At 41.4% G+C, this 23,234-nt stretch overlaps 1 protein-coding gene across 1 annotated transcript in view; it reads left to right on the forward strand.

The window, feature by feature from the left end:
- The window catches only part of SCFD2 (sec1 family domain containing 2), a 186,028-nt gene extending 163,803 nt beyond the window's left edge, over positions 1–22,225 (forward strand). Inside the window, exons 6-9 of the mRNA XM_058803724.1 lie at positions 7,478–7,623; positions 11,099–11,233; positions 16,461–16,580; positions 20,566–22,225. Coding sequence (XP_058659707.1) covers positions 7,478–7,623; positions 11,099–11,233; positions 16,461–16,580; positions 20,566–20,658 — 494 coding nt within the window. The 3' untranslated portion in view covers positions 20,659–22,225. The remainder of the gene's footprint in view (positions 1–7,477; positions 7,624–11,098; positions 11,234–16,460; positions 16,581–20,565) is intronic.
- Positions 22,226–23,234: the final 1,009 nt, after the last annotated feature.

The following is a 23,234-nucleotide window of genomic DNA, read 5'->3' on the forward strand; positions in this document are numbered from 1 at the left end:
CCTGGCACATGTGACCAGCCCTATGAAGCCCATGAAGGACTCAGGCATGGCTTCTTTGCAGCTCTCCTGCAGCCTCAGCTCCTTGCTGGAGGCACTCCCAGCAAGGCTGGGACACCAGGGAGAACGTGGTCTGATCTTTGTGTGCATGGTACCACTGACAGTGGCAGGACAAAACAGCTCCTGTGAGGGACAAGTGCTGTCGCAGTGTGAATGCAGAAATTTCCAGTGTTCCAGTTCTTAGTCCTTTTGTCCTTGGTCATGTGTGACTTGCAGTGTGGCAGGTTGCCATTAAAGTAGAATTTCTGATTTCACTGTGGAAAATTTTGTCTGTTGCTTTCAGTATTATAGGTTAAAAAGGTTTGGGTTGTTGGTTTTTTTTTTTTTTTTTTTTTGTGTTATGCAATTAAGTCCTTTACCAGAAATATTCCTGGCTTTTCTCTGGAAGTTGTTACACTAGTTGTCACACAATTATCCTCACTTACAGGGTGAAAGAACAGTTGTTCTGCCTTTACCCTGTTTTAGCCCCATATTTCACTTCAATATCCAAAGTGTTAATGTCTTTTTTCAGGAGAAGCAGCATCAGGAACAGAAAAAAGTTTAATTTGATCCTTGCCCAGTACAGCCCCTGGTCTCTAGGTCTCCAGCAGAGCATCACAAGCCACATTTCTCTGCTTTTCAGCATCATAAATGGTTTCATACACCCTAGTCAGCTTTGGGCTACATTTGCAGAGGCACAGTATGTCATGGTTCTTGCACTACTGATGGAAGGACCAGAGAAGGTCTTTTGCAGTCTGCCAGGTAGAAAATTGTTCCCTCTAATGACTTAGCAGGTTCTTGGTAGTATAGAAAAAAAGGGAAGCCTTCCTACTTCCTCCTAATGGCTGTAGCCCCTGGGAGATGTGCCACTTGACTTTCTCTTCTCATCAGCTTGTGCTCAGCAGGCCATAGTAAGTCATAACTCCCTCAGCAAACCTGCTCTGAACTGAGCCTGGAGTTAGGTTTTTATTTAGGCAGTAGCAATATCTGATGTAGCTAAGTCTAAATTGCAATTATTCTTTTTTTTTTCTGTCATTAAATATTGCCCATTAAATGCAACCTAGGTGCCCAGAAAACTGACTGTCTTTGTCAGTTTTCAGATGGCTTTTCACCTGTGCTGTAGTATGCTGGGTGAAGAGGCCTTTTGGAAAAGATAATTACACATAGCATTAGAATGTGATTATTTTTTTCTTGCTGTTGAAAATATTGTTTTATTTCACTAGCTGATAAATAGATTACAGTAATTAGTTTTAATTGTGGTCTTATGTTTTTATATATTTACATTATTGTATAAAGGTGCCTACGCTAGTTTATGGATACTGAGAGTCTTGTGAGTTTGGCTCAGAGCTTACTGGGAAAGAAAATGTCTCTTGGACACTTCTCCATTATCATCATTCTTAGATCCATTAGTTAAAACTGTTTCCTGCATTTTTACAAATTCTAGGTCTGGCCATTGTTTTCAGAAGGAAGCATTTACCAATTATGTCCAATCAGCAAGCCTGATTTGGCAGTTTGAGGAATACACAAACAGATTGGACTGTGAACGCTAAAAACACTGATTGTATTCATTTTCATTATCCAAGAAAAAAAGTACTGAAAAAATCAAATAAAAATACTGAAATACTTATATAATACTAATACTTTGTTACTGTTTTAAAAGTAGGATTCATTTGAATCAACATAAAGAAGAAAAGATTTTTTAAAAAATAAGGGCCTTTACAGATCTTGTTTTCCAGACATTCCCATCTGAATACAAATGGGTAAAGCATCTAGACTCTCATGCTTGTGTGGACTTCTGGTCAAGGCAGCTGTGCAGAAGAACCAGGACTGGTAGTCCTGACTGCCTCACCTGCTGTTACCTGGACAGAAACCTCATCCTTCGTCCTTTGTCCTTCACGTACGTGGTTCCTCTGGGAGTACCTTGTGCTCAAGGTGGGAGGCAGCAGATCCGAGGGTGAAACTTTGTATCATCACTGGAAGTTATTGGCAAATGCCCCACCTGAATGGAAGGGATGTCCTTGATGGGAGTAGAAATCAGTGCTTGCCACAGTGCAGCCACTGCTCTGAAGACAAAAAGAGGGTATCTGAGAATAATTTGCAAACGACTGAGCAAGGATTTTTGATCATATGGGTCCTAGGGTGGTATGCTCATAAAGTTCTATATTGTTTAGTAAAACCTGGGGTTTTACTGAATTCTTGCAAGAACATTATGGGGAGGCCTTACTGGACTTACAGAGCATTTACCATGGCTTTATTAGCATCTGTGGCCTTTAATTAAGATATAGGCAGCTTGAGGGAGCAGCTGAATGGTTCCCGAATGAATTTGCTGCATTAATTTCCTTCAGAAAGCACATCTGAGCCTAACTTGAATTCCTCCTGCAATTAATTAACGTAATTTATTGTAGTAAGTTCTGTAGTTTTTCTCTGTAATTGTTCACTGAATTGACAGGTTTAATTTCATGTAACATGAGAACCAGCAGTACCAAGCTTGCAGTGCTTCATAAAAGTTGATATTACAAGTTGTGCTGCTGGATTTTGGCAAGAAGAAGGCAATAAAATATTCCTGTAGAATCGAAATATCCAAATGACAGATATCAAGGCCAAAATTAAAAAAAAAAAAAAATTACTCTCCTAAGGTAGCTCTTAAATCCATATTTAATCATGCAGGTTAGTGGCCAGATTTTTTTCATGTGCAGCTTTAGATCCAGCAAAGTTCTTATCCACATGGTCTGTGTGTCCCTTGTACACCAAAGAGCAATTTTCAGAAGAGGGTTCAAAGACTTGATGTCAAAAACAACCTTTCCAAGCACAGTGCTCTTCAGGGAGCTCCAGAGCTTGTAGGATGTGTCCCTATGTAATAAAGATCAGATAATGTGCTCAAGTGCCCTTGGAAACATACATGTGCAATCCCTGGATGCTCAGCACTGAGTGCTGAGTGTGGATGCATATTTAAAAGCTGAAGCAGAGATATAGGATTCTAAATTTAGTTTACTCTTAAAAAAAACTATCCTGGGCTTTTCTTTCAAATTGGAGATGTTTGTTGTGATGAGAATAAAACTACAAATTGCATCTTTGTTGGTCACAATGCTGCCCTCCAGGGTTTCCTTGGAAGTGGATCAGACTCACTCCCCTCCTGTCATAGACACCAGGTCCATACCATCACTTGCACTGCATGGTGCTGGTGACAGCCTCAAAACACATCATTGTTTTCACTCTCTGTGTGCCAATCAGATCATAAATTAAAATTATAGAAGCACAGAGCTTTGATTTTTGATATTGTGTGCATTCCCCCCCACCTTTTTCTAATGTTTTTCCCATATGCTGCTATTCTGTTCTTTCCTCCTGCTCCCTATCTTTTCTGCCTGCTGGCATTGGCAGTCCAAATTCTGGGCTGCATCAAGAGGGGCTGGCCAGCAGTTTGAAGGAGGTGATTCTCCCCTTCTGCTCTGCTCTTGTGGGACCCCTTCTGGAGTGCTGCATCCAGCTCTGGGATCCCCAACATAAGAAGGATATGGAACTGTTGTAACAATGCATAAGAGGGCCACAGAGTGTCCATCCAGCACCACACATGCTCTGGCTGGGGATGCAGAGGACACAGTGAGCACAGAGCAGGAGCCTCTGCAGCCCTGGGGATGGATGTGCTGCAGGGAAGCTGTCACAGGCACCACTGTGTCTGCCCCTTCTGGACACTCTCTTCACTCAAGGGCTGTAGAACACTACTTTCTTCTGAATTCCCCCAAACTAGAAGGGAATCAATTACAATTTTTCACCTTCTGCTGGTGTAACTATAGGGAAATGGCAGATTTCTTGTGTTCTGGCCTGTCCTTCCTTGTCCCACAGTGTCACACTTACTTAGCAGCTTCACTTTTTAGATGCATCAGAGAGTATCAGACAATTCAGTACAAATCAGATGAAAGAATAAAGATTCAAATGTGTGGCAGAATCCATAGGGAAGAAAAGTGACAGAAGAATTATACAAATTACATCCTAGTTTTGGGTTTTACACTTTTTTTACCCTGCAAAAACCAGCAATGATCTGTGTCACTGTACACATTTGTAATTTATTTTGCATAAAAGATCTCTTGATGCACAAATATACCAAAACTATTGTAAAACATATGGCTCTGGATGTGCATATGTAGATCCTTAGATTTATCTACTAGAGAAAGAAGGGCCCACATTGCTATGCTATCACCTAAAGTATAAAAATAGAAGATTTAAATTTATTAAATATAATAGTGCTGTATTTTCCGTTCTAACCTTCAAGGAACCCTTTATCTCTTTTGTTCTTCTGTCTTTTGCTGACAAGCATATTCACTTTGCATATCTAGAAAATAATGAAATCCTGCATAATGAAATCCTGATGCTGGATTTTCTCTCCTTCAGAGTGCAAGTTTGCTGTTTTAGCCCATGATTCAATGTGTGCCTCTGAAATGGCTTGGTTATTCTGCTGGCTCTGTTCCAGGGTTTGCAGGGTTTACATTGCTTTATTTCTGTAAAAGGGTTATAGAGAGAGCCTAAGGTGGAGAGAGCAGATGTTAATACCAATACAACAGAGTGGAGTGGTAAACTTTCAGCTTTCCTAAACTTTCAACTTTGTAAGAATCATAGGCCTAATGATGTCTCTGAATTATCAAAGTCCTTCCGAAAATGTTGATAATTATCATACTGCTTTAGAGAAAGAGCAAGTTTGTTTATGTGTACCAAAAGAGATTAAGAACAGTGAAAGGTTTCCTCAAACTCAGGTCTGGAATTCTCATTTGTCACATTTTGGAGGTAGAGGGAGGATAATAGATCTCATGCTGCTCTTTAATTATGAATCTCTATTATGGGTTCACAGTGCCATGTCCTTTTCTTAAAGCATTTTCCTTCCAGTTTCAGAAATCAGTAGAAAAGCTGGTCCTGTTTGGTTCCTGGGTCACTCATTCAATATCCTTTTTTCAAACTTTGTGTGAAAATGGATTAATTGTGGGAATAGTGGTTATGCAGATGTGCTGCTTAAGAGGAGATGTACTTTGTCTCATGAAAAAGTCCATAAGTGTCATCCTGGTAGGCACTGAATGCAGTTCCCAACAGACTAATTTTCTCCACTGCAGAACTAGGCTATGTTCTTTAAAATCTTGAGTCCTCTGCAGGTTAGTGGTGATTTTCTTTTTCTCCCCAACTGGGTTTCTTCAAGTCCAACAGGAAATCCCAAAATTTTATTTAAACACCTTTTCCCATGTATAATAGAGCTTGGGATTCAAAAGAATCCATTCAGCATGCTCTCCAAATGGCATTTAACTTCCCAAGAAAAAACAGTAAGAGGAAGTTTTGTTTTAATTAGTACATGAGCTGTGCAGCAGCTAATGTATTCCACCTCTTCGCTGCTGTAAAAGGGGCAGATTTCTTGGGAGCTTGAAGCGAGCAGAGAAGAGGGACTGTGTTCTGCTCTCCATATGCTGCAGAGCCCCATTTGCAGGGAGGTGTGAATGGGAGGTGATTTGTAGTTGCCTGCCACTTGTAAAAACAAGCTTCTGTTTTTCTCCAGGCTGGAAAGAAACTTGGCTCCCCTCTATAACCCTAGAGCAACAGGTAGACAGCAGCCTTCAGAGATTTTGATTTCAACAGTAAGGAATTGTTAAGAAAACTTATTTTTACATTTACATTTGAAAAAGAGGTACCAGATGTCAGGCTGGAAATAGATATCCGTGATTCCTCAGACATTATATCTCTTGATGGAAAGTCCCAAGGAAGTCACATTTTAGAGAAATTTGAAAGTACACCTCTCTTTCCTCTGTCAGGCCAGCCATAAACAGCCAGACTGAATCTTCATCCTCCAGTGCCACCTTGGGATCCCAAACTGGGTCCAGCTCAGCACTCTGACCTGGACACTGGAAATGGACATTGGCCCCTCCATGCTCCAGTGCTCCAGGAAATACACTTCTGGTTTGCTGGAAGGCACAGCTGAGCACAGCCCAGTGCTCCAGGGCTCCCATACCTCTCCTCAACAAATGATATTCAGACAAATGATAGCTCAGTGACTAATCACCATCATTTAGGAACAGTTTCAGAGCTCTACAAATGTATGTGTGTGTGTGTGTGTGTGTGTGTGTTTATATTGTGTATAGTTTTTACTGTGTAGAACACCAAGGTATGAAAGTAATTCAGATTCACTGTCAAATATTCCCTGTACATTTGGAACTTACCACCTATTTATTGATTTTTTTAAGTACGCAAGGATTTTGTCCTTTGTCAGTTGCAGAGAAAGTTTGTTCAGGGATCTTCTACCCCAAAATCCAGGTGCCTTCTTGACAGTCTGGATGCCTGTTTTCAGTGCCAGGCTCCAAGGGTGCAGCACAGTGCAAGCTGGACCTTGTCCTCTCAGCAGTATTCTGCATAGACATAGAAGTTTGCTGGTGCAGGATTGTTTTCTGAACTGGAGGATGGACTCAGAAGCCACTACAGCATCATGCCTGGAGAACAACAGCAATAAGCAGGAGGGAGTGTGTTAGTGTGAGCATGTGGCAAGAAGAATTATTTCATGATGGATTTTCTGCCATGAGGATGAAGAGTCAAGCAAGCAGAGAGGCAGGCAGAGATGTCAAGAGGAGTAGAACTGTCTTGACAAGGCAATAAAAATATCAGGTGACCCACTTACCTCTCACTTGGCTAATTCTCATCAGCAGTGGAGTTAAGAAAGCATTTATTTCAATGCTTATGTGCAATATAGGTCGTATGGTGAGGGGGATGGAGCCAAGACTAAGACATTCTTTTTTCCAAGACCCTGTCTGGCCACCCAGAGGGACATTTTAGGTGGTCCTGTAATTGGAATTTAGCCTTAGAGGAAGATAAGCATTATACCTTAGAAGAAGTGCATTGGAAAAATACTTTGGAGGTAATAACTCTGCCACTTTGAGGGATAGGAAATTTTTTGTGATAATGCAGCTCTTTCCAAAGTCTGTCTGACCTTTCTGCTGTATTTAGCACAGACTCTTCCATTTTTCTTGTCACAAAGGTAGGAAATGTATTTGGAGTGAGCAGGCTGCTGGCCAGGCAGGAGCAGTTCCCTTTTTCATGGCTGTTACCCAAGCAGACCAGCAAACAGCTGGCTCCTTCCCACATAACAGGGGGCTCTTCTTTGGGGTCTGCTAGCATGAAACCTTCTGTTGCCTGTGAATAGCAAAATATCCTCTGTGCTCATGAAAATGCTGTGTGATGGAGGTTACAAAGAGAGGCACTCTTCACTTTGCCTGCTGTCCAGAATTTTTGCCTTCTTACTTACCTGCAGAGACTTGTGCCATGCTGAGGACATGCTGCCTAAAAAGCCCCCGAGTTTCCAGAATATAATACAATGAAAATAATTTAAAATTTCCTCCCAGTTAACCTTTTCCTACTGTTTATTATCAAAACACATGAACATTTTTCACTCACTCAGCTGTGTGCTTCTTTATTTCTTTAGGCTGTGACTCGTCGCTGAACCTGACATCTCAGAAAGCCACAGATGCCATGGACGGTATCTTCCGGTCCCTCCGGGATATTGCCAGGGTCCGAGTGCCCATGAAACAATTCCATTCCATACATAATCCAGGCAGCAACACCCACCAGGCAAGTGTAGCTGTCTTTTTCCCTGTGTTTGTTATTTCTCTAGCCTGCTCTCAAAATTACAGCACTAATTTGTGGATGTGCTAATCCTATACACATTCTGCCCATGAAGAAGATACTTAAGCATAGATTTTATAATTGACCCAGCCGTCAAAAATTTCCACAAGTCCTTTGTCCAGGCTCAGGCATATGCATATCAATGTCAGCTCTGAGAAAGAGATTTGGGCTTTGCTCTGCAGCACTGTGGAATGACATGAATGCCTGTGAAAGGCAGGGCTAGGTCAAGATGGCTTTCAACTTAGACTGCTCAAGGCGGAGTGAAGCAGGATGTCTGCACCCATACTGCAGCTATATTCTTGTTGTATTTCCTCTCCTGTCCCTGTAAGCATGAGGAACAAACCTGTTTGTAAATAGGTCACAAAAGCAGCTTCTGTTTCTGAAATAGGAACAGATGATCTACAATCCTGCTTTAGGTCATCAGGACTAATAGACAGTGGTTTTTCCTTCTCTCTGTCTCTCCTGAAGACCTTTCCCAGTTAAAAATAGAGTTCTACAGCAGAAACTAGTGATTTAGAGAGGGATCATAAAACATGATTCTAGCCTTGAGCCATAAAAAAATCCTTCCAAACTCCTAATGGTGCTGTAGACCAGCAAAGGAATGTAGTTCAAATTAAGCATTGCTTTGGAAGAACACGACTGTTGCAAAATGTCACTGGAAATTTCTAAGATGAAGAAAACCTGTTCCTGAAGTCTTCTAGTAGTTTGAACCAGTCTGGTGTCCAAAATGGGGAAAATTGTTAAACATTTAATACAGTTCAGTGCAGGGGCAGTGAGAAGATAAGGGAAGTTTCCTGGAAGTGTAATTAGCATCAGTATGTCCTTTGGATGTAATCCACTTTGCTTGCTTAGGGATAAGTGCTGGAACACAGCAAGGAATATATTAACACCTTGCATCCCCTTAATCTAACCATGCAAGGGATCTAGTTGCTTGAGTAGGACGAACCTTCTCCTGAGGGAAGTCCAGGAGGTTTATAGAAGTAGAAATAAGCAGGCAGTATGTGACTGTCCATGATAGTTACAGGTCTCTGGAAATGGGCCGCTCTTTTGGCTGGCAGGGGTTGTGTGCAGTCAGTTCAGCTCCTCAGAAGAAGCAGTGCCTGTCCTGTGACCACACTCATTGCCAAACCTGCTTAGTGCTATGGGAGTGGGTTTAGCCTCTACATACTTTTTCACTTTGCTTGTTAAAAGCCGGGAAGCTTCCATTTCTTCTTAAGACTCAAAAAAAGGTTTCTATGGATAAGTAACTGGGAATTGGATAGCCTCTTAGAAGGACTTTTTGTAACATTGTAGTTTGTATGTCTTACATAAAATGATAAATGTTTTCATCAGGTTGTCAAATTAGTTCATGTAGTGACCATGCAAGAACAGAATTTTGCCTGTTATTGAAACTCCTTTCATCTTGATCTAGGTATATTTCTGCCTTCCTCCTTCCCATTCTCCATTCCTTCTTCCATGCCTCACTCTCCTTTCCTCATTCTCACTCTTTGTCTCTGTTTCTCTCTCTTCTCCCCTTTATAATCTCATATGATGTGTGTCCCATAGCTATTGAGATTTTTAACAGCTATTTTAAACAAATCTGTGCCTGCCAAAATTTAAAGTTGATCCAAGTTTCATTATATGAGAAAGAAACCAGTGCAGGTTTTGGGAGTTGTATGGGAAAAAAACCCCTACAAATATAGTAGATTAATTTCAAGTCATAAAAGATTTTTTTTTAATATTTGAAACCATTATACTTAAAAAAGGTAGGGGATTGTACTATCTGTATTTTAGTATCTGTGTAGTCTGACTGGGTTGTTTTGAAGGGCACTGAGTTTTGGTTCTGAAAATTCAGACATGCAAAATCATAGCTAATTTTTGATGTCTTTTGAGTAGAGAGTTTTGTCTGAATGATATTTTTCATTTCAGTCAGATGATGTTTTTCCTTTAATTTTGTGGAGTAAGCCTCTCTGTTAAACTGTGATTTGATCTCTGCTCCAAAAATATTTAATTCCTAATGTTTTTCTGTTCCTCATCTATGAAGATATTAAACAGATTTTTATAAATAGGACTTCATGCCTACATGTGTATTTTCAAACAGTTGTTTATTGCGTGACTAGATTTGACAGAAATCTTGACATGTTCTAGAAGATCCCGCAGCTCGTGTCTGCTGTAATTTGCTTTGTTGGCTCAACTAAAAATTATGCACATGTTGTGAGAAGAACTAGATGAGTTGCATAAATCTTTGTTGACAACATTGTATTAAAAAAACTGTAAGCTTTGTTTCTCATTCTAAAGTGTTGGATGAAAAACATTTCTTTAATGACTCCAGAAAATTTTAGTTTCAAGCCAAGTGGTTTGTGTTTTATTTTCCATCAATTTTTACTGTTTACTTGCAATATGTCTCTTGTAGATACCATCTTTGCAAAATTAATGATGTTGCACTTGATTTCCCTAAGTAATCTAAGGCATGATATATATCTGGGGTAGTCCCAAAACCAAATAAGTCTGCTAATTTTAAAGCTGCTCATTTTCTAAGATGGTTGCACTTTCTGAAATGATCATGGTTGTGTTGCAGTTTGGGCAAAGTTCAAAGCAGTAAAACAAAGCTCCATCTGTAAATCAAGCTTGAATTTTCATTAAACATCTTTCCATTGGTTCCTAAAAGTTTTATCTTAAATTTTTTTCCGCGTGTCAGAGTGGTTTAAACCTTGGTATTGGAATGTGGAGATTATTGAGCTACTACTTCATTTTCAGAGAGGGTTTATGGATCCTGAAGAGGATACAAGGTTGATCCTTTTGCAGTAGACCTTCCAGCATGTTGATCATTTGTACCTTTACATTTTCCACTTCTCCTAGCCCCTAACTTCTCAGAAGCTCTGACATTCATGGTAGTGGTGAGGTTTTTTGGCCTGTTGTTCAGAAGTCTTCCACAGGTGGAAGTATTATGTGGAATGCCATGGCCATAGAAGCTAAAGGACTAACAGAGACTCCTTAGCTGTGCTCTCCCATGAGGGACAAACAGGCAGGTTGGTCTCTTCCCTTCCCTGCTGGTATCCAGACATCCGTGGGGACATGACACTTGGAATAAGGTAGGAGTGGTCAATTAAAAAAAAGTCCCTGTTTAGGTGTTTATAAAAGCACTAGAAAGGGAATGAGATCTGGGTGCACAATGGGCAACAGTGTCTCTGTGCACCATCTGTATGGTTATCCATTTCTGTATTACCTCCAAAAAGATTCTAGAGAAAGTAAAATCCCCCTTTTCTTCCTTTTCACTCTATGTGATGGTGCACACCATCTGCAGTCAAGGTCACAACCTCTCTGAATGCTTTCATTTGTGGGATAATTATTTCTGTAACCTTTAACAGAAATAAAATATTTCGAATCATGGTTGCACTGAGTCTAAACAGGTTTGCTCACAATGCATTTTCTCTTTGTGCAGGCTTCTTACAAACCTCTGCTGAAACAGGTGGTGGAAGAGGTCTGCAATCCCGATCGGCCCGATCCTGTTGATATTGAGCACATTTCATCAGGCCTCACTGATCTCCTTAAAACTGGATTCAGCATGTTCATGAAGGTAAACCAGCCTTCCCAAGCTCATCTGTAAGATTTTCCTGAGGTCAGAGCATCATGCAGCAGTAGCTGACTTTATTACACTGCTCAGCAGAATTTAAGGGGATAAGGTAAGGGGAGTTAAATTCTTGAAGGGGAGCTGGGAATAGCTTAAGGCATCACATTTCAGGTACAGTGCAGACAGATAGCACCTGCTGAGCTAAACAAGAGGAATGGAGCAGACTGAACATCTAAATAAGGGTCATGGTGGACACCAAAATAAGTATGATATATCTAGGAAGAGACAATGTGGCTTTGCTAAAGGGAAGTCCTGACTCACATGGCTTTTAGAGCTCTTCAGAGACACCCAACAAACAAATTGATAAGTGAGTGTCAGTTCCTGTTACCTACCTGGCATTCCAAAAGGCATTCCACATGGCACCTCATCAAAGGACTTTAAGGACACTCAGCAGCTTTGAGATAGGAGAGAAGTAAGTATGAACAATCTGGTCTCACAGGGGATGAAGGAGGAGCTCCAAATTCAATACCTTGTCTATAATTTGGTATGGTGCAACTTGTACCATAGGGGAAGGAAGGAAGCCTGTAAGTTAGAAATTTCTTTGTGGATCCTCTTAGCATGTTTTAAGACAGTCATTCTACAAGAATTTACTCTGCCTTACAAATTAGCTCATGCTAAGTGTCTGCTAAATATTTACAGAGTTGAAGTGTGGAGTAGCCAGCATGTTGTATATTCAGCCTTGTTTTACTGCACATCGTGAATTCTCCATTGAAAACAACCCTGAATTCACACAAACCATATCAGTAGTATGGTTATGAGTAAAGTACATTTCAATATTGTGCCCAGTGTTTTTCCTTTAATTTTACCACCACCACCCCTCCACATAGAAGAGACATCAGCAAACTGTGTGAGGCAGTGGACACAGGTTGCAGCAAGGGAAATTCCAGTTGAATAAAGGAAAAAAATTCTAACAGGAAGAGTGATTAAATCCAGAGAATTCTCCCTCTCTGAGATATTCAAATGTTGGCCAAACAAAGCCCTGAGCAACTTGATATAATTTTGAAGTTGGCCATGCTTTGGGCAGGGAAGTGAACTAGATGAGATACAAGGCTCCTTCCAATTTGATTCTGTGATTCTATGGTAATAGAATTTTATTTTTTCCTTTGTGAAAATTCCTGCTAGACCTGCATTTAAAGTCAGGTGACAAAAGTAGTTTTGACTGTTGTGTTGGTGCTATTCTAGAACCCAGTATCAGAATAAACACGTTATTTTTCTGTTGTTTCAAATAAAGCTAGTATTGAGCACATAATCAAGTAAGCCTAAAATCCAGTGCTTGTTCTCAGGAATCTGTGTCCACAGTTGAAATAGATTTCCAAGATACATTCAGTTAGGTTCCTAAATTGAAATTCTCAGTTCTTCAAAGCTAATAATAAAGCCCTAAGACAACAGAAGATATATATAGAAAAAGTGACCCAATATATCTCCATTCTTATGTCAGAACTGAAAAATTTATGCCAACACTCCAATAATAATAGTTTAAAACACATTCCACTATCAAACAAAGTAACCAGGCTGTTACAACCAAGTAATTTTTTAATTATTGGTTTCATTTACCAGTAATTTTCACAATGCTATTGATTTAATTGTATTTATTGCAGAATTTTTAAGCACAAATATAGGTTATTCTTTAAATGGAAAAAATAAGAATATAAGGACTTCAGAAGGCCTAAATGGTTAGATGGAGACATTGACACCTTTAACTAGTTTGAGGACTAATCTGTCCTTTTAGAAGGGATGGGTGGATGGGTGTGTGTGTGAAAGAGAGAGAGACACAGGTAATTATGGCAATATGTACCTGTTAGTGCATCTTTCCTGGTAAGACAAATATCCTACTATAAGGAATATTTAAGAAATGAGCAAGTGAACTTTGTGTAGGGTAAACATTTCATAGGCATCATCATATACTTCACAAATATGTGTCCATGCTTGCTCCCTTAGTTTGTAGCCTGGCTTGCTGGCATGTGCTCAATTGTTGCATGAATGAGTGTCTGACCAGCCTGTATTTCTGACACAATCACACCATCAGCACAGTAATTATTCTGTGAGCTTCCTTATTTTTGTTTCTTTCTCAATGCCTGAATACAAATGCCAACTCACATAAAAACACTTTGGTGATTGCCTCAGGTGTGTTAGTTCAGGACAGACTTTTAAAGACATCTCTCATCCAGAAGTTGTTTGTCTGGCAGATATGTTTGTTTTGAAGCTAAGGGATGGGGAAGGGAAAAAAAACCTCCTTGCTTCAAGGACTCCTGTTTTGACTACTGCTCTAGATGACATGTTTTGTGATCATCTGAGCTTGCTATCATTGATACCCACTGCCCTACATAGCAGCCTAGTTTCTGCTGATTGACATGTTTTCCTTTTTCCAGTTATTGAGCTAAATTAATTGGTTTCTGGTTGGTCACAAATACCAGAATCATCAGTGCTGCTTTTTTTTGTTGGGTGAGTTACAGAACAATAACTGTTGTTTTTGCTGACTTTCCTCAGAAAAAAACTGTGTTTTGTGAGCTGCCATGAGCCATGAGAAAACACCTGTCCTCTAATGCCTTCCAGTTTCAGTTTTAAGGTTTTATTGACCCTGTTTCAGTTTTAGAGTTTTCCTGACCACTGCTACCCTGTTTTACCACCTCCTCCTCCTCTCTCTCTCCTCCACACAGACACATGCACCAGCAAAGAGCCCTCTGAGCACCAGCATCCTGAGCACACCCTGGATGGCGAGCTTAGAGCTGGGGAGAAGGCCCTGGTGTCCTACTGGGACACTCTGCTGGCTGGGGGCACCATCCCCCTTCCTTTGGACTCTTTCATGTCAACATAATGGTTTTGAGGGTTTTTTTAATTGTCTGAGACAGCTCTCTGATTTTTTTTTTTTTTATGTATGGCATTTTGAATTGAAAGTGAATTTCTCTCAGGGATTTTGGCAAAATTCAAATTTCACAGTAAATTCAGAGGCAGTGGAAATGTCCCAAATCAACTGAACTATAGAAGGATCCCAGAAGATACACATTGCTTTTGTTGCAATCCATTTCAGCTCTTCTTCTCTATCATTGGAATGAATTGTGTTCAGCTACATGTAGCCAGTTCCTTCAAAAGAGAGAGTCTTGGGTGGTTGTATTATCAAACAAGAAAAAAAAATAAATTGGCAGAAACTTGCATTCTTAACACAGCCAAATATTTTGTACCCAAAGTACTGTCCTCCTTCAAAACACTTACACATAGCATAACAAAATTACAGATTCCAAGACCTTTTCATTTCTGTTTTAATTTAATTTAGAGTTCGCATGCCAAATAGCATTTTTAATACGCATTTCTGGAATTTGTGGTTTGAACTTTAGTCTTCTGAAAAATAGTAAGTTTTATATAGGCACCATGTGTTTGGATCTAGGTTTATTTTGACTGAAGGAAATGATTTGTCAAGACATTTTCTCTTTAGCATAACCCTGAAAGCTCATGATTTCCAATTCTTATACTGGGTGTCCTTTGTATGCCCAATGTTCTGCATGCATGTTTATTATGAGTTTGTTTTTGCTAGGAAAAATTTTAGGAATCATAGAATCCCAGAATCACAGAATATTTTGAGTTGGAAGGAACGCAGAAGGATGATGGAGTCCAGCTCCTGGCCCTGCACAACACCATTCCCAAGTATCACACCATGTGCCCAAGGGTATTATCCAGGCAGGTGAGGTGCTGGGACCACTCTCCTGTTCCGGACCTGGAATTGTGATATATATGCTATCAACAAAGAGAGCAAGAGAATAAACACCCAGTATGCAAATACTCAGCTCACTAATACATCTGTCTAAGGCAGTTGTACCAGTTTTAAAGGCTCAGGAATTCAAGAGCTCCTTGCCTGGGGAGCAGCATTGAATAGGGAACCAGTCCCATGTAATCAAAGCCAGCTAGCCTGGAGAGAGAGCATGTCCCTGTGCTGGCTTCAAAAGGAAGAGTCCTTGCTGAAGGTTACCAGGCATAAAGCCTGACAGACCTGCAGGATGAAAAAGTGCCGAAAGACTAAATATAGGAAAGCCACAATAAGGAAAAGAAGAGGAGCTGTACCCCCAGGATCTGGAGCCACAAGGATCAAAGCGAGCTGCTGTGGTGGGGAAAGCAAGAGAGCCCTGCTCTGCCCAAACATGGGCTGACACCAATTTCATTCTGTCAAGTGAATGCTGTTAAAAGCCTACGCTCACACAAGGAGAGGAGGCAGAGAGTCTAAAAAGGAATTAAACTATTTTGTCGCTTTTCTGAACTGAACATTTGGAGCGTTTCATGTTCCAGTATGATGTGACGAGCAATTGCATGGGCTGTGTTGACATCCCTCCCAAAGCCTGGATCAAGGTGGTGTCAGGGGAGTGTGTTTTCTCAAGAAGGAAACAGTTTGCTAGGAAACAGCAAAGTTATCAAACTTCTAGAAGTGGCTGAGAGGAAACTGATGTAAAGCATCATCTTCACATTTAAAATTAAAATACATATTTAAAATTAATTAAAGCATCACCTTCACATTTAAAATTAATTATGAGGTCTTAACTGAAGTGGAATATTTGTGCCATTTTAAAGATAATTGACGAAAAATTAAACAAGTATTTTCTTGGAGCTAAAGGTAGTCATAGAAGCATTGAAAACTCTGAATTGAAACAAGCTGTAAACTGATTTTATACTTCAATGGACCTTATTTATTTTTATTGGATGAATTGTAAAAGATAATTCACTGCACTGGTGAAAACACATTGCATAAAATTCCTTTCCATGTTGACCTCAGGCAGGGATTCTAGCATGTTTGGGCTGGACTCCTTGCTTCTGCTGGGTAGTAATTTACCCCTCATTCCCTAAAGTCTCCTGTGTATGTGTATCCAAAGTAAACATCCACCCAAGTACTCTCCTCCCTCTCTGGGAAAGGGAGGAAAGTAATGAAGAAGGAATGGAGGGAGAAACCCTGAGACTTCAGGAGAAACTCCCATAGGTTTCAGGGGAGTCCATGGAGACATCATTTCCCTGGAAACAGCTAATTAGTTCTAACTGGGCATCCTCCCCATTGATTTCCCTCTCAGCTGCTACAGCATTCCATGAATATTTCTTTCTGAGCTTCCTCTTTGGTCTTCCTCTAGCCACTTAGGGAGCTGATCATCCTGGATGGACCTGGAAGTGAGTACAAATAATGCTTTTCTTCATTTTCCAGGTGAATCGCCCTCACCCTGGTGATCATCCTCTTCTGATCATCTTTATGGTTGGAGGAGTGTCAGTCTCCGAGGTCAAAATGGTGAAGGATTTGGTAGCAACACGCAAACCTGGTACCCAGGTACAAACAGCTCCAAACACATAGTTCCTGTCCAAACAAAAACTAAGAAAATTCATCAAATAGTGTTCCCTATAGCACTGGTACCAAACCTACAGAAAGCCACAGCCATATCGGCAGGAATGATGCTGGGATTTTGCTGTGAAACATCTGTAGGCAACAAGTATTCAGGCACCAAGTGTTTGTTTTTTCACATTATAGTCAGCAACAAAAGTTCAAACTCGGGTTGGAGAGTTCAGAACAGACTAGCATTAATTTGAAGTAGCTTCCATCGTGTCTCAAGAGATTAGTTTCTTTGTATTCTTTATAAACAGAAACATTTGCTGTCCAAAAAGCTACAGGGTCCCTGGGCTTCCATCTACGGGACATAGTGCAGGGATATTCAGGAGCCTGGGTACCACCTAGTGACTTACCAGTGGTAATCCTGCAAGCATGCCAATTAGCAGTGGTGAGGAGCAAAATAAATTAACCTGGATACAGCTGTACTCTTCATGTGTCTGGCCAGCTGTCTCTGATAGCAGACCACTAGACCTTAAGTAGCCTGAAGCAGGTTATGTGGAGAAAGCCCCAAGTCTCTGCACCCCAGTTGGACTCCTGGAAGGGATGGTTCCCACAGTGAGCCTTCAGTAATGTCCATGTGGCTGATCTTTGCCTCATCCGCTCTCTGGCAGCAGAACTTGACTACAGTAACTGTCATTGGAATGGAGGAGGGAGAGGAGGAGGATGGGTGAGCTCTGGTGGCACCTGAGGTGTTAAAAATCATCATTAATTGTGGAGGACCAAGCAGGTGTCTGTTGAGTACTGCAGATACACAGGGCAATACAAAGACTCCAAAGTGCTGTGTAACCAGCTGCATCATAAACATAACTCTGGTTTCCAGGGTGGCTGGCAAACATCTTGTTTTCAAGTCCTGTGGAAGGGAATTTTGATTATTGAGAAATCATTAGCAAAATGGAGCCAACCACAGGCAAAGCAGCCCCTCAGTCTGACATGTGCTTCCATGTTTCAGTTGTCTTTGCAAGGCGGTCTCAAGCAGTATTTTGTAAGATGGAGTACCATTTTAGCAAGTTTCTTAGAATCTGATAACACATTTCTTCCCCATTAGTCTGCTGCTAATCTCCTCTAAATAGCAAATTATATTTTCCTTCTTGGAGGGAATTGAGTTGTGACACACTGATGGACAAGTTAATCCACACACAAAATGTATTAAGACACCCTGAAAGATAAACAGAGGGTTAACATCTGAGTTGGTTGAGAACTATGCAGGGAGATTTTCAACTAGCTTTCTAGAGGGACTTAAGGCTTGACAGTGGTGACATGGGATCTGGTGTTGCTTTGCTTTGGCTTAACCCTGGCAGCAGGTCACCCTCTGAGGCAGATTCCTAAAGCATTTTAAGCTTTTGCTGCATCTTGCCCTTTATCCAACTGTGCTGTGTTAGAGGTGAAAGAACTTTTGGGGAGAGGAGGGAGGAGGAAGAGAAAGAAGAAACTAAGCAGTTGTGCAAATCTCTCACAAAAAAAAAGTTTGTAAGTTTGTTGGCTTTACCTGGATTTCTGCACTATAGTTGTGAATATACACCACCTGTTTAGGATTACTTTCTTTTCAAAAAGCCAGGCATTTATCTAGCTCAAGCCAGGATTTAACAGAGCCTTTTTGTGCTGTTCAGGCAGTCAGGTTCAGGCTTCAGGGAAACACTGGCCTTCCAAGTCCATTCCAGTCAAACAAAGCGCTAACATTTATACTAATTACTGGCTCTTGGAAAACTGGAGAAATGTGTAAGTACAAAAATTGAGTAAAGGAATTGAAGAAAAACTGACAGGATGCACTGATTACTTCAGCAACTGTTTGGAGTTGAAGCAAATGACATTTAAATGTGGAATAAGAGACACATGTTTTCATCCACAGAACTGTTCTGCATCTGAATCTGAATGACAATTTTATTTCTCATGAAGAAGCACAAAGAAATACAGTGTTTCCTATGCACCATTTGGTTTTGGATGGTGGTAAATAGCTCCCTATAACTAGTGAGAAGTATCCTATTTTTTAAGGAAGAAATTACTTCTCTTTTTCTGCTTATCAGGAGAGTAATAAAGGGGAAAGAGCATGAGAGAATGTGTCTCCCTCCCTTCTCCCAACATACAACCAACATGTTTCTCCCTCCCTTCTCCCAACATTACAATGTGGTTGTGGCTGAGGCCAGCAGACTGATAAGCTTTCAGATGCCCCTTTAGATGCTAGCTCCATCCTTCCCTACCTTCAGGTGTGCTAGGGGGAAACTTCCCATTGGAGTTCAGTGGGTCAGGATGGGGGCTCCTGGCTCTTCCACCTTGGCTGCCACTAGGAGGGGAGAGCCCTTCAGGTGAAGGGTGAAAAGCAGGCACGGGGTATGGAACAAGGAGAAAGGCTGCAAAGGACTGTCCTGAAGAGAGCTGCCTGCAGAAGAGATGGACATTACTTATCTGGGCAATTCTCTTCTGTAAAAATGAAAGAACAAACATTCACATTTATCCCCCTTAACAAGCCCTTGGAAACACTGGAGGGAAAGAAGTCCTGCTGTATTCAAGCATCTTTTCTGAGACATTAAAGTTGGAGATCTCATTTCTCACTCTGGGCTTACTATTTGTTGCACAAATCTCCTGAGGATTCAGTAGTAGGACTCCAGGAAGAAATTGCTTTTATCTGTCAGTGGCTATTGTTGATGTTTGGCTTGTACACTAGAAAAACTTTAGTAACATGTCCCTTCATGTTTTTCAGAGTTAAAGCTGCATGATAACAAGATGAGCACATACTGTACTATAGTCTGATTCTCATGTAACATAAGTAAGACAGTGTCAGCCTTTGGCATCTGCAAGTTACAGAGACTTTTTCAGGCTTATGAAGGAAGAGATAATCAGTGTCAGTTTGCTGCAGATTGTGTGGGAGGACAAGGGAAGAGAAGTGAGGGGGAGGCTATCACCAATACAGAAGGGATCTTTTCAGTATCTGAAGTGAAAAGATGAAAGAAAGAGCAACAAAAAAATTAAATGCAGCATTACCACATACTTAAGCTACATGATGGACAGCACAAGGCATTTGATAGCTGCTGCAGTAGATGGACACACATACTCTGTTGTTGATGTTTGTGCTTCCTCTCCTTGGTTTTGCGCTGAAGAAGCAAATTCATTTTCAAGTGAGCTAGAATGATTAAATCTGCCCCCAGATCCCAGCCTGCAATCCTGACCCTATGGACACTGCTAAACTAGGGGCTCAGTAAGAGTAGTGTCCTATGATTTCAACCCCGGCTTAGCTCCTCCAAGCAAGAGTGTACACACTCACTCCTGGATGATAGCTTTGCTCTGCAGAGAAGCCTTCACACCACATAATTACATACTGGTTTTCACTCAGGGAAAACAGATACCTGCACCTGGCAGCATGTCTGTCATGGTTATAGTGAGCAATGTTTTCATTCATCAGACCCATCTGGGATTAAAAACTGGAAGAAACCAAAGTGATAACATCTGACAGTGCTCAAGGTTGAGCCTGATGCGCAGAACAGCCTGGTCTGAAAAAATGGTTTGGAACCGAGAGTCTGGCTTCCTGCAGCAGGCACTTCTGTGCTGCTCACCTTACCTTCAACTGAGAGGAAACAGGCATCACTCAGATCTGTGCTGTAGCAGAGGAAACTGCAGCTTCATCAGCTGGTGCCTCACAATAAATGCACTGGCAGTCACAATAAATCACCAGGTAAAATGTGGGTAGAAATGTGTCAAAGCACACATTCATTAAGCATACAATGCTAGCAGTCATTATGCTCCTTAAAGAGATTTAACTGCAGTTATTAGCCAGCAGACAGTTTTGCTGGACAAGGTACATTGCTCTATCAGTAAACACCAGAGGCAGACAGCCTGCCTAGAGCTGGGTAAAGCAAACAGTTACTGTCTATGGCTCATTAGTACTGTCTCAATCCCTTTCAGCTTGACTTGTTGCTTCTTGTTCCCCTTCTTCCAGGTAATTGTGCTCTCCCCTGTGCTCCTGACACCACACAGTGCTGTGGAGCTGTTGTTTGCCTCAGACCGTCTCCAGCCTGATGCTCGCATCTGACGGGGGAGGCTGTGGAGAAGATGAGTGCCTTGCCTGGAAATATCAAATCCCTGCTCTGTCACTCTTCTCAAGAGCCCTCCAAAAACTGATGTGTCAACTGCTGCAATTACAGCTGCAGGTAAAACAGCAGGGTATCTGGCTGCAAGGGAACACCTGCAGCTCATGGGCAGCTCTTCAGAATGGTCCATTTGTCCGACAACCAACCTCCCCTCCCTGACGATAGCACTGCGCAGTGCTGAATCACTCCCAGCCTCGCTCAGCATGGTGAGGGTGATTGTTTGTAATCATTCCCGAGCAAAGGAGCAGCTGAGAACCAGGTGATGCACCATTTGCACTCCCCACCAGTACCGTTTTTCCTGATGGTTTTGCTGGACTTGCTGGTGGGAAATGCTGCTGAGGGAGTGAGAGGTTAGCAAAATCCACCCTCTGTCATGCTACCTTGCAAGATGTGTGCCTTATACAATGTTAACAGCATCTACTCGCACTTTGTTCCTCGCTCCAGAGAGATCATGGAACAGAGCCCTGATCTGGCTGGCACACAGCTCCCAGCCTGGCCATGCTCTCTCAGCAGGACTGTTGGAAGCAGGGAAGCAGAGCCAGACTCAAGGGCTGGGTTACATGGCTGCTTCTCTCTCAGCCTTCAGTTTCCTGCTCTAGTTTCTCCACCCACAGTCCCAGAAGAAAAGACAGTTTCTGATGGCACACATCTCTGTAGATTTATGCAGGAGGCCATATGGGCTGTGATGGTTTGATGATAACCCCAAAAGAATCCTCCCCTCACATGCATTTAAAAAAGAAGGAACAAAAAAAATTTAAAAAGGGCATGATCCCATTTTCAAGAGGCCACAGCACAGATTCTTTCTTGAGCTAGATTTCTGAACAGCTTGATTAGAAAACAGCTTTTATTTTTAATTTATGATCATGAAATAGCTGCAATCAAATTCAGTTATGTAACTTTTCTTTATAAAATTTTGCTACAATCTGTGATGAAAGAGCAGCAGCCAATAGAGAATTGCATATAGCACCGAGATTTCTGAATTGCAACATAAAATGGTGGAGCTCTAAAGCTGCATCCTCTTACTTCATCCAAGTTATGCTACAACGACAGCTTACACTGAGATGAGAATGTGAAATTAAGTGACATTCACTCTATCACAGCATTCTTTATTATGCCAGAGTAGAATAAATGGGAAGTAGTTCTTTAAATTTTGTTCACTAGCTAGCATTAGTTCTCCTAAATGTTTATGGTCTTCAGAAAAGGGTGCATTTTGGTTTAAATTAAATTTTGAGTGGCTGGAAGTAAACAATGGACTGATTATAAAGCACAGACAATGTCTCCTCTATGGAAGAGAAATTTATAAGAATGACTATAGAATGGAACTTTGTGCTAGAAAAAATGAGAAATGCTATGATTGCAATATTAAAAGCTCAAGGAATAGTTTGAATAGAGCAACTGGCAAGCAAGTAGTTGGTCTCTTGGTTTTTCTGTCATTCTGTACTGTTCAATCTTTCTTAGAATATGGTTGTTTCATAAATTCTGTAATCAATAAAGCAATGCTCTCACAATGCCAAACCTAATCTGCCTTCTCCTTTTCTCCTAGTATGCAGAGCTACACATGCCAGAAGTGCATATTCCTGCAATCCCTTTTACTTTTGCATTATTTGATTGCCCCTAGGAATCTAGACTGTCTATCTTGGTCCTAGAACATTTCCTAAACTCAGCTCATAGCAGAAAGGCTTGCCTGTGTTCCGTGCCATTGCTGAGCTCAGGTACTCCCACCTCTGAGATGCTGCTGCTTTCCTGAGCTGCTGGAGGCTGCTGGTTGTGGTCTTCACCCCCTCACCTCTCTTTCATCAAATGCCCTCAGGTCTCTGACTTGGCCATCTACTGTATGGAGGAGGCAGGGGCTGAGTCTGAGCAGACAGCAGTGATCTTGCACTTCCTCTGAGTCAAGTAGAGACACACACTAGCTTCCCAGGCCCACACACACTTTGGAGGTATCTTCTCAGCCAGTGAGGCCACAGCTGTGGCAATTGATGCTGCTTATGGACCAAAAGTACAGTGGAGACTTTCCAGTGGCCCTAGTGCAATAGTAAGCTTATTTATTTGTAGGAAATAGCTGTAGCAGCTACAGGGACCCTGTGCTGGGGGAAAAGGTGGAGGGACGAGGGATCTCCTGCCAGTCCCACATGAGTAGAAACAGTACAGAAGAAAGTTGAATGGGCAGGTGCAAGACCATAGCAAAGAGTGTCCGAGTCCTCTGCCTGCAACACCAAGCAATACTCAGAAGGCAAAAAGAGGAGAAAACATAAAGCTACTTCTTGGAAATTGATTTACTTCTCTATTAATAAGCTAAGCACTGTTTGGTATAAGCTCAGTTTTGTTTGCAACTCCAACCCTAAATCCCTTGGCTAGTAACTCATGGTCCAAAAGATTATCATCAGGGGCCCTGTCAGAGTTTCCCTGAATCACTTACGGCAGCTGTGTGCTAACAAGGTGAGCCTGTATGGCCATCAGCCTACTACCAGCACAAACATCCCCCTCAGGCAGGCTTTTAGTAAAGCTACTTTAAACA

Source organism: Ammospiza caudacuta, chromosome 4, assembly GCF_027887145.1.
Source record: "Ammospiza caudacuta isolate bAmmCau1 chromosome 4, bAmmCau1.pri, whole genome shotgun sequence".
In the NCBI taxonomy this organism is placed as follows: Eukaryota; Metazoa; Chordata; class Aves; order Passeriformes; family Passerellidae; genus Ammospiza; species Ammospiza caudacuta.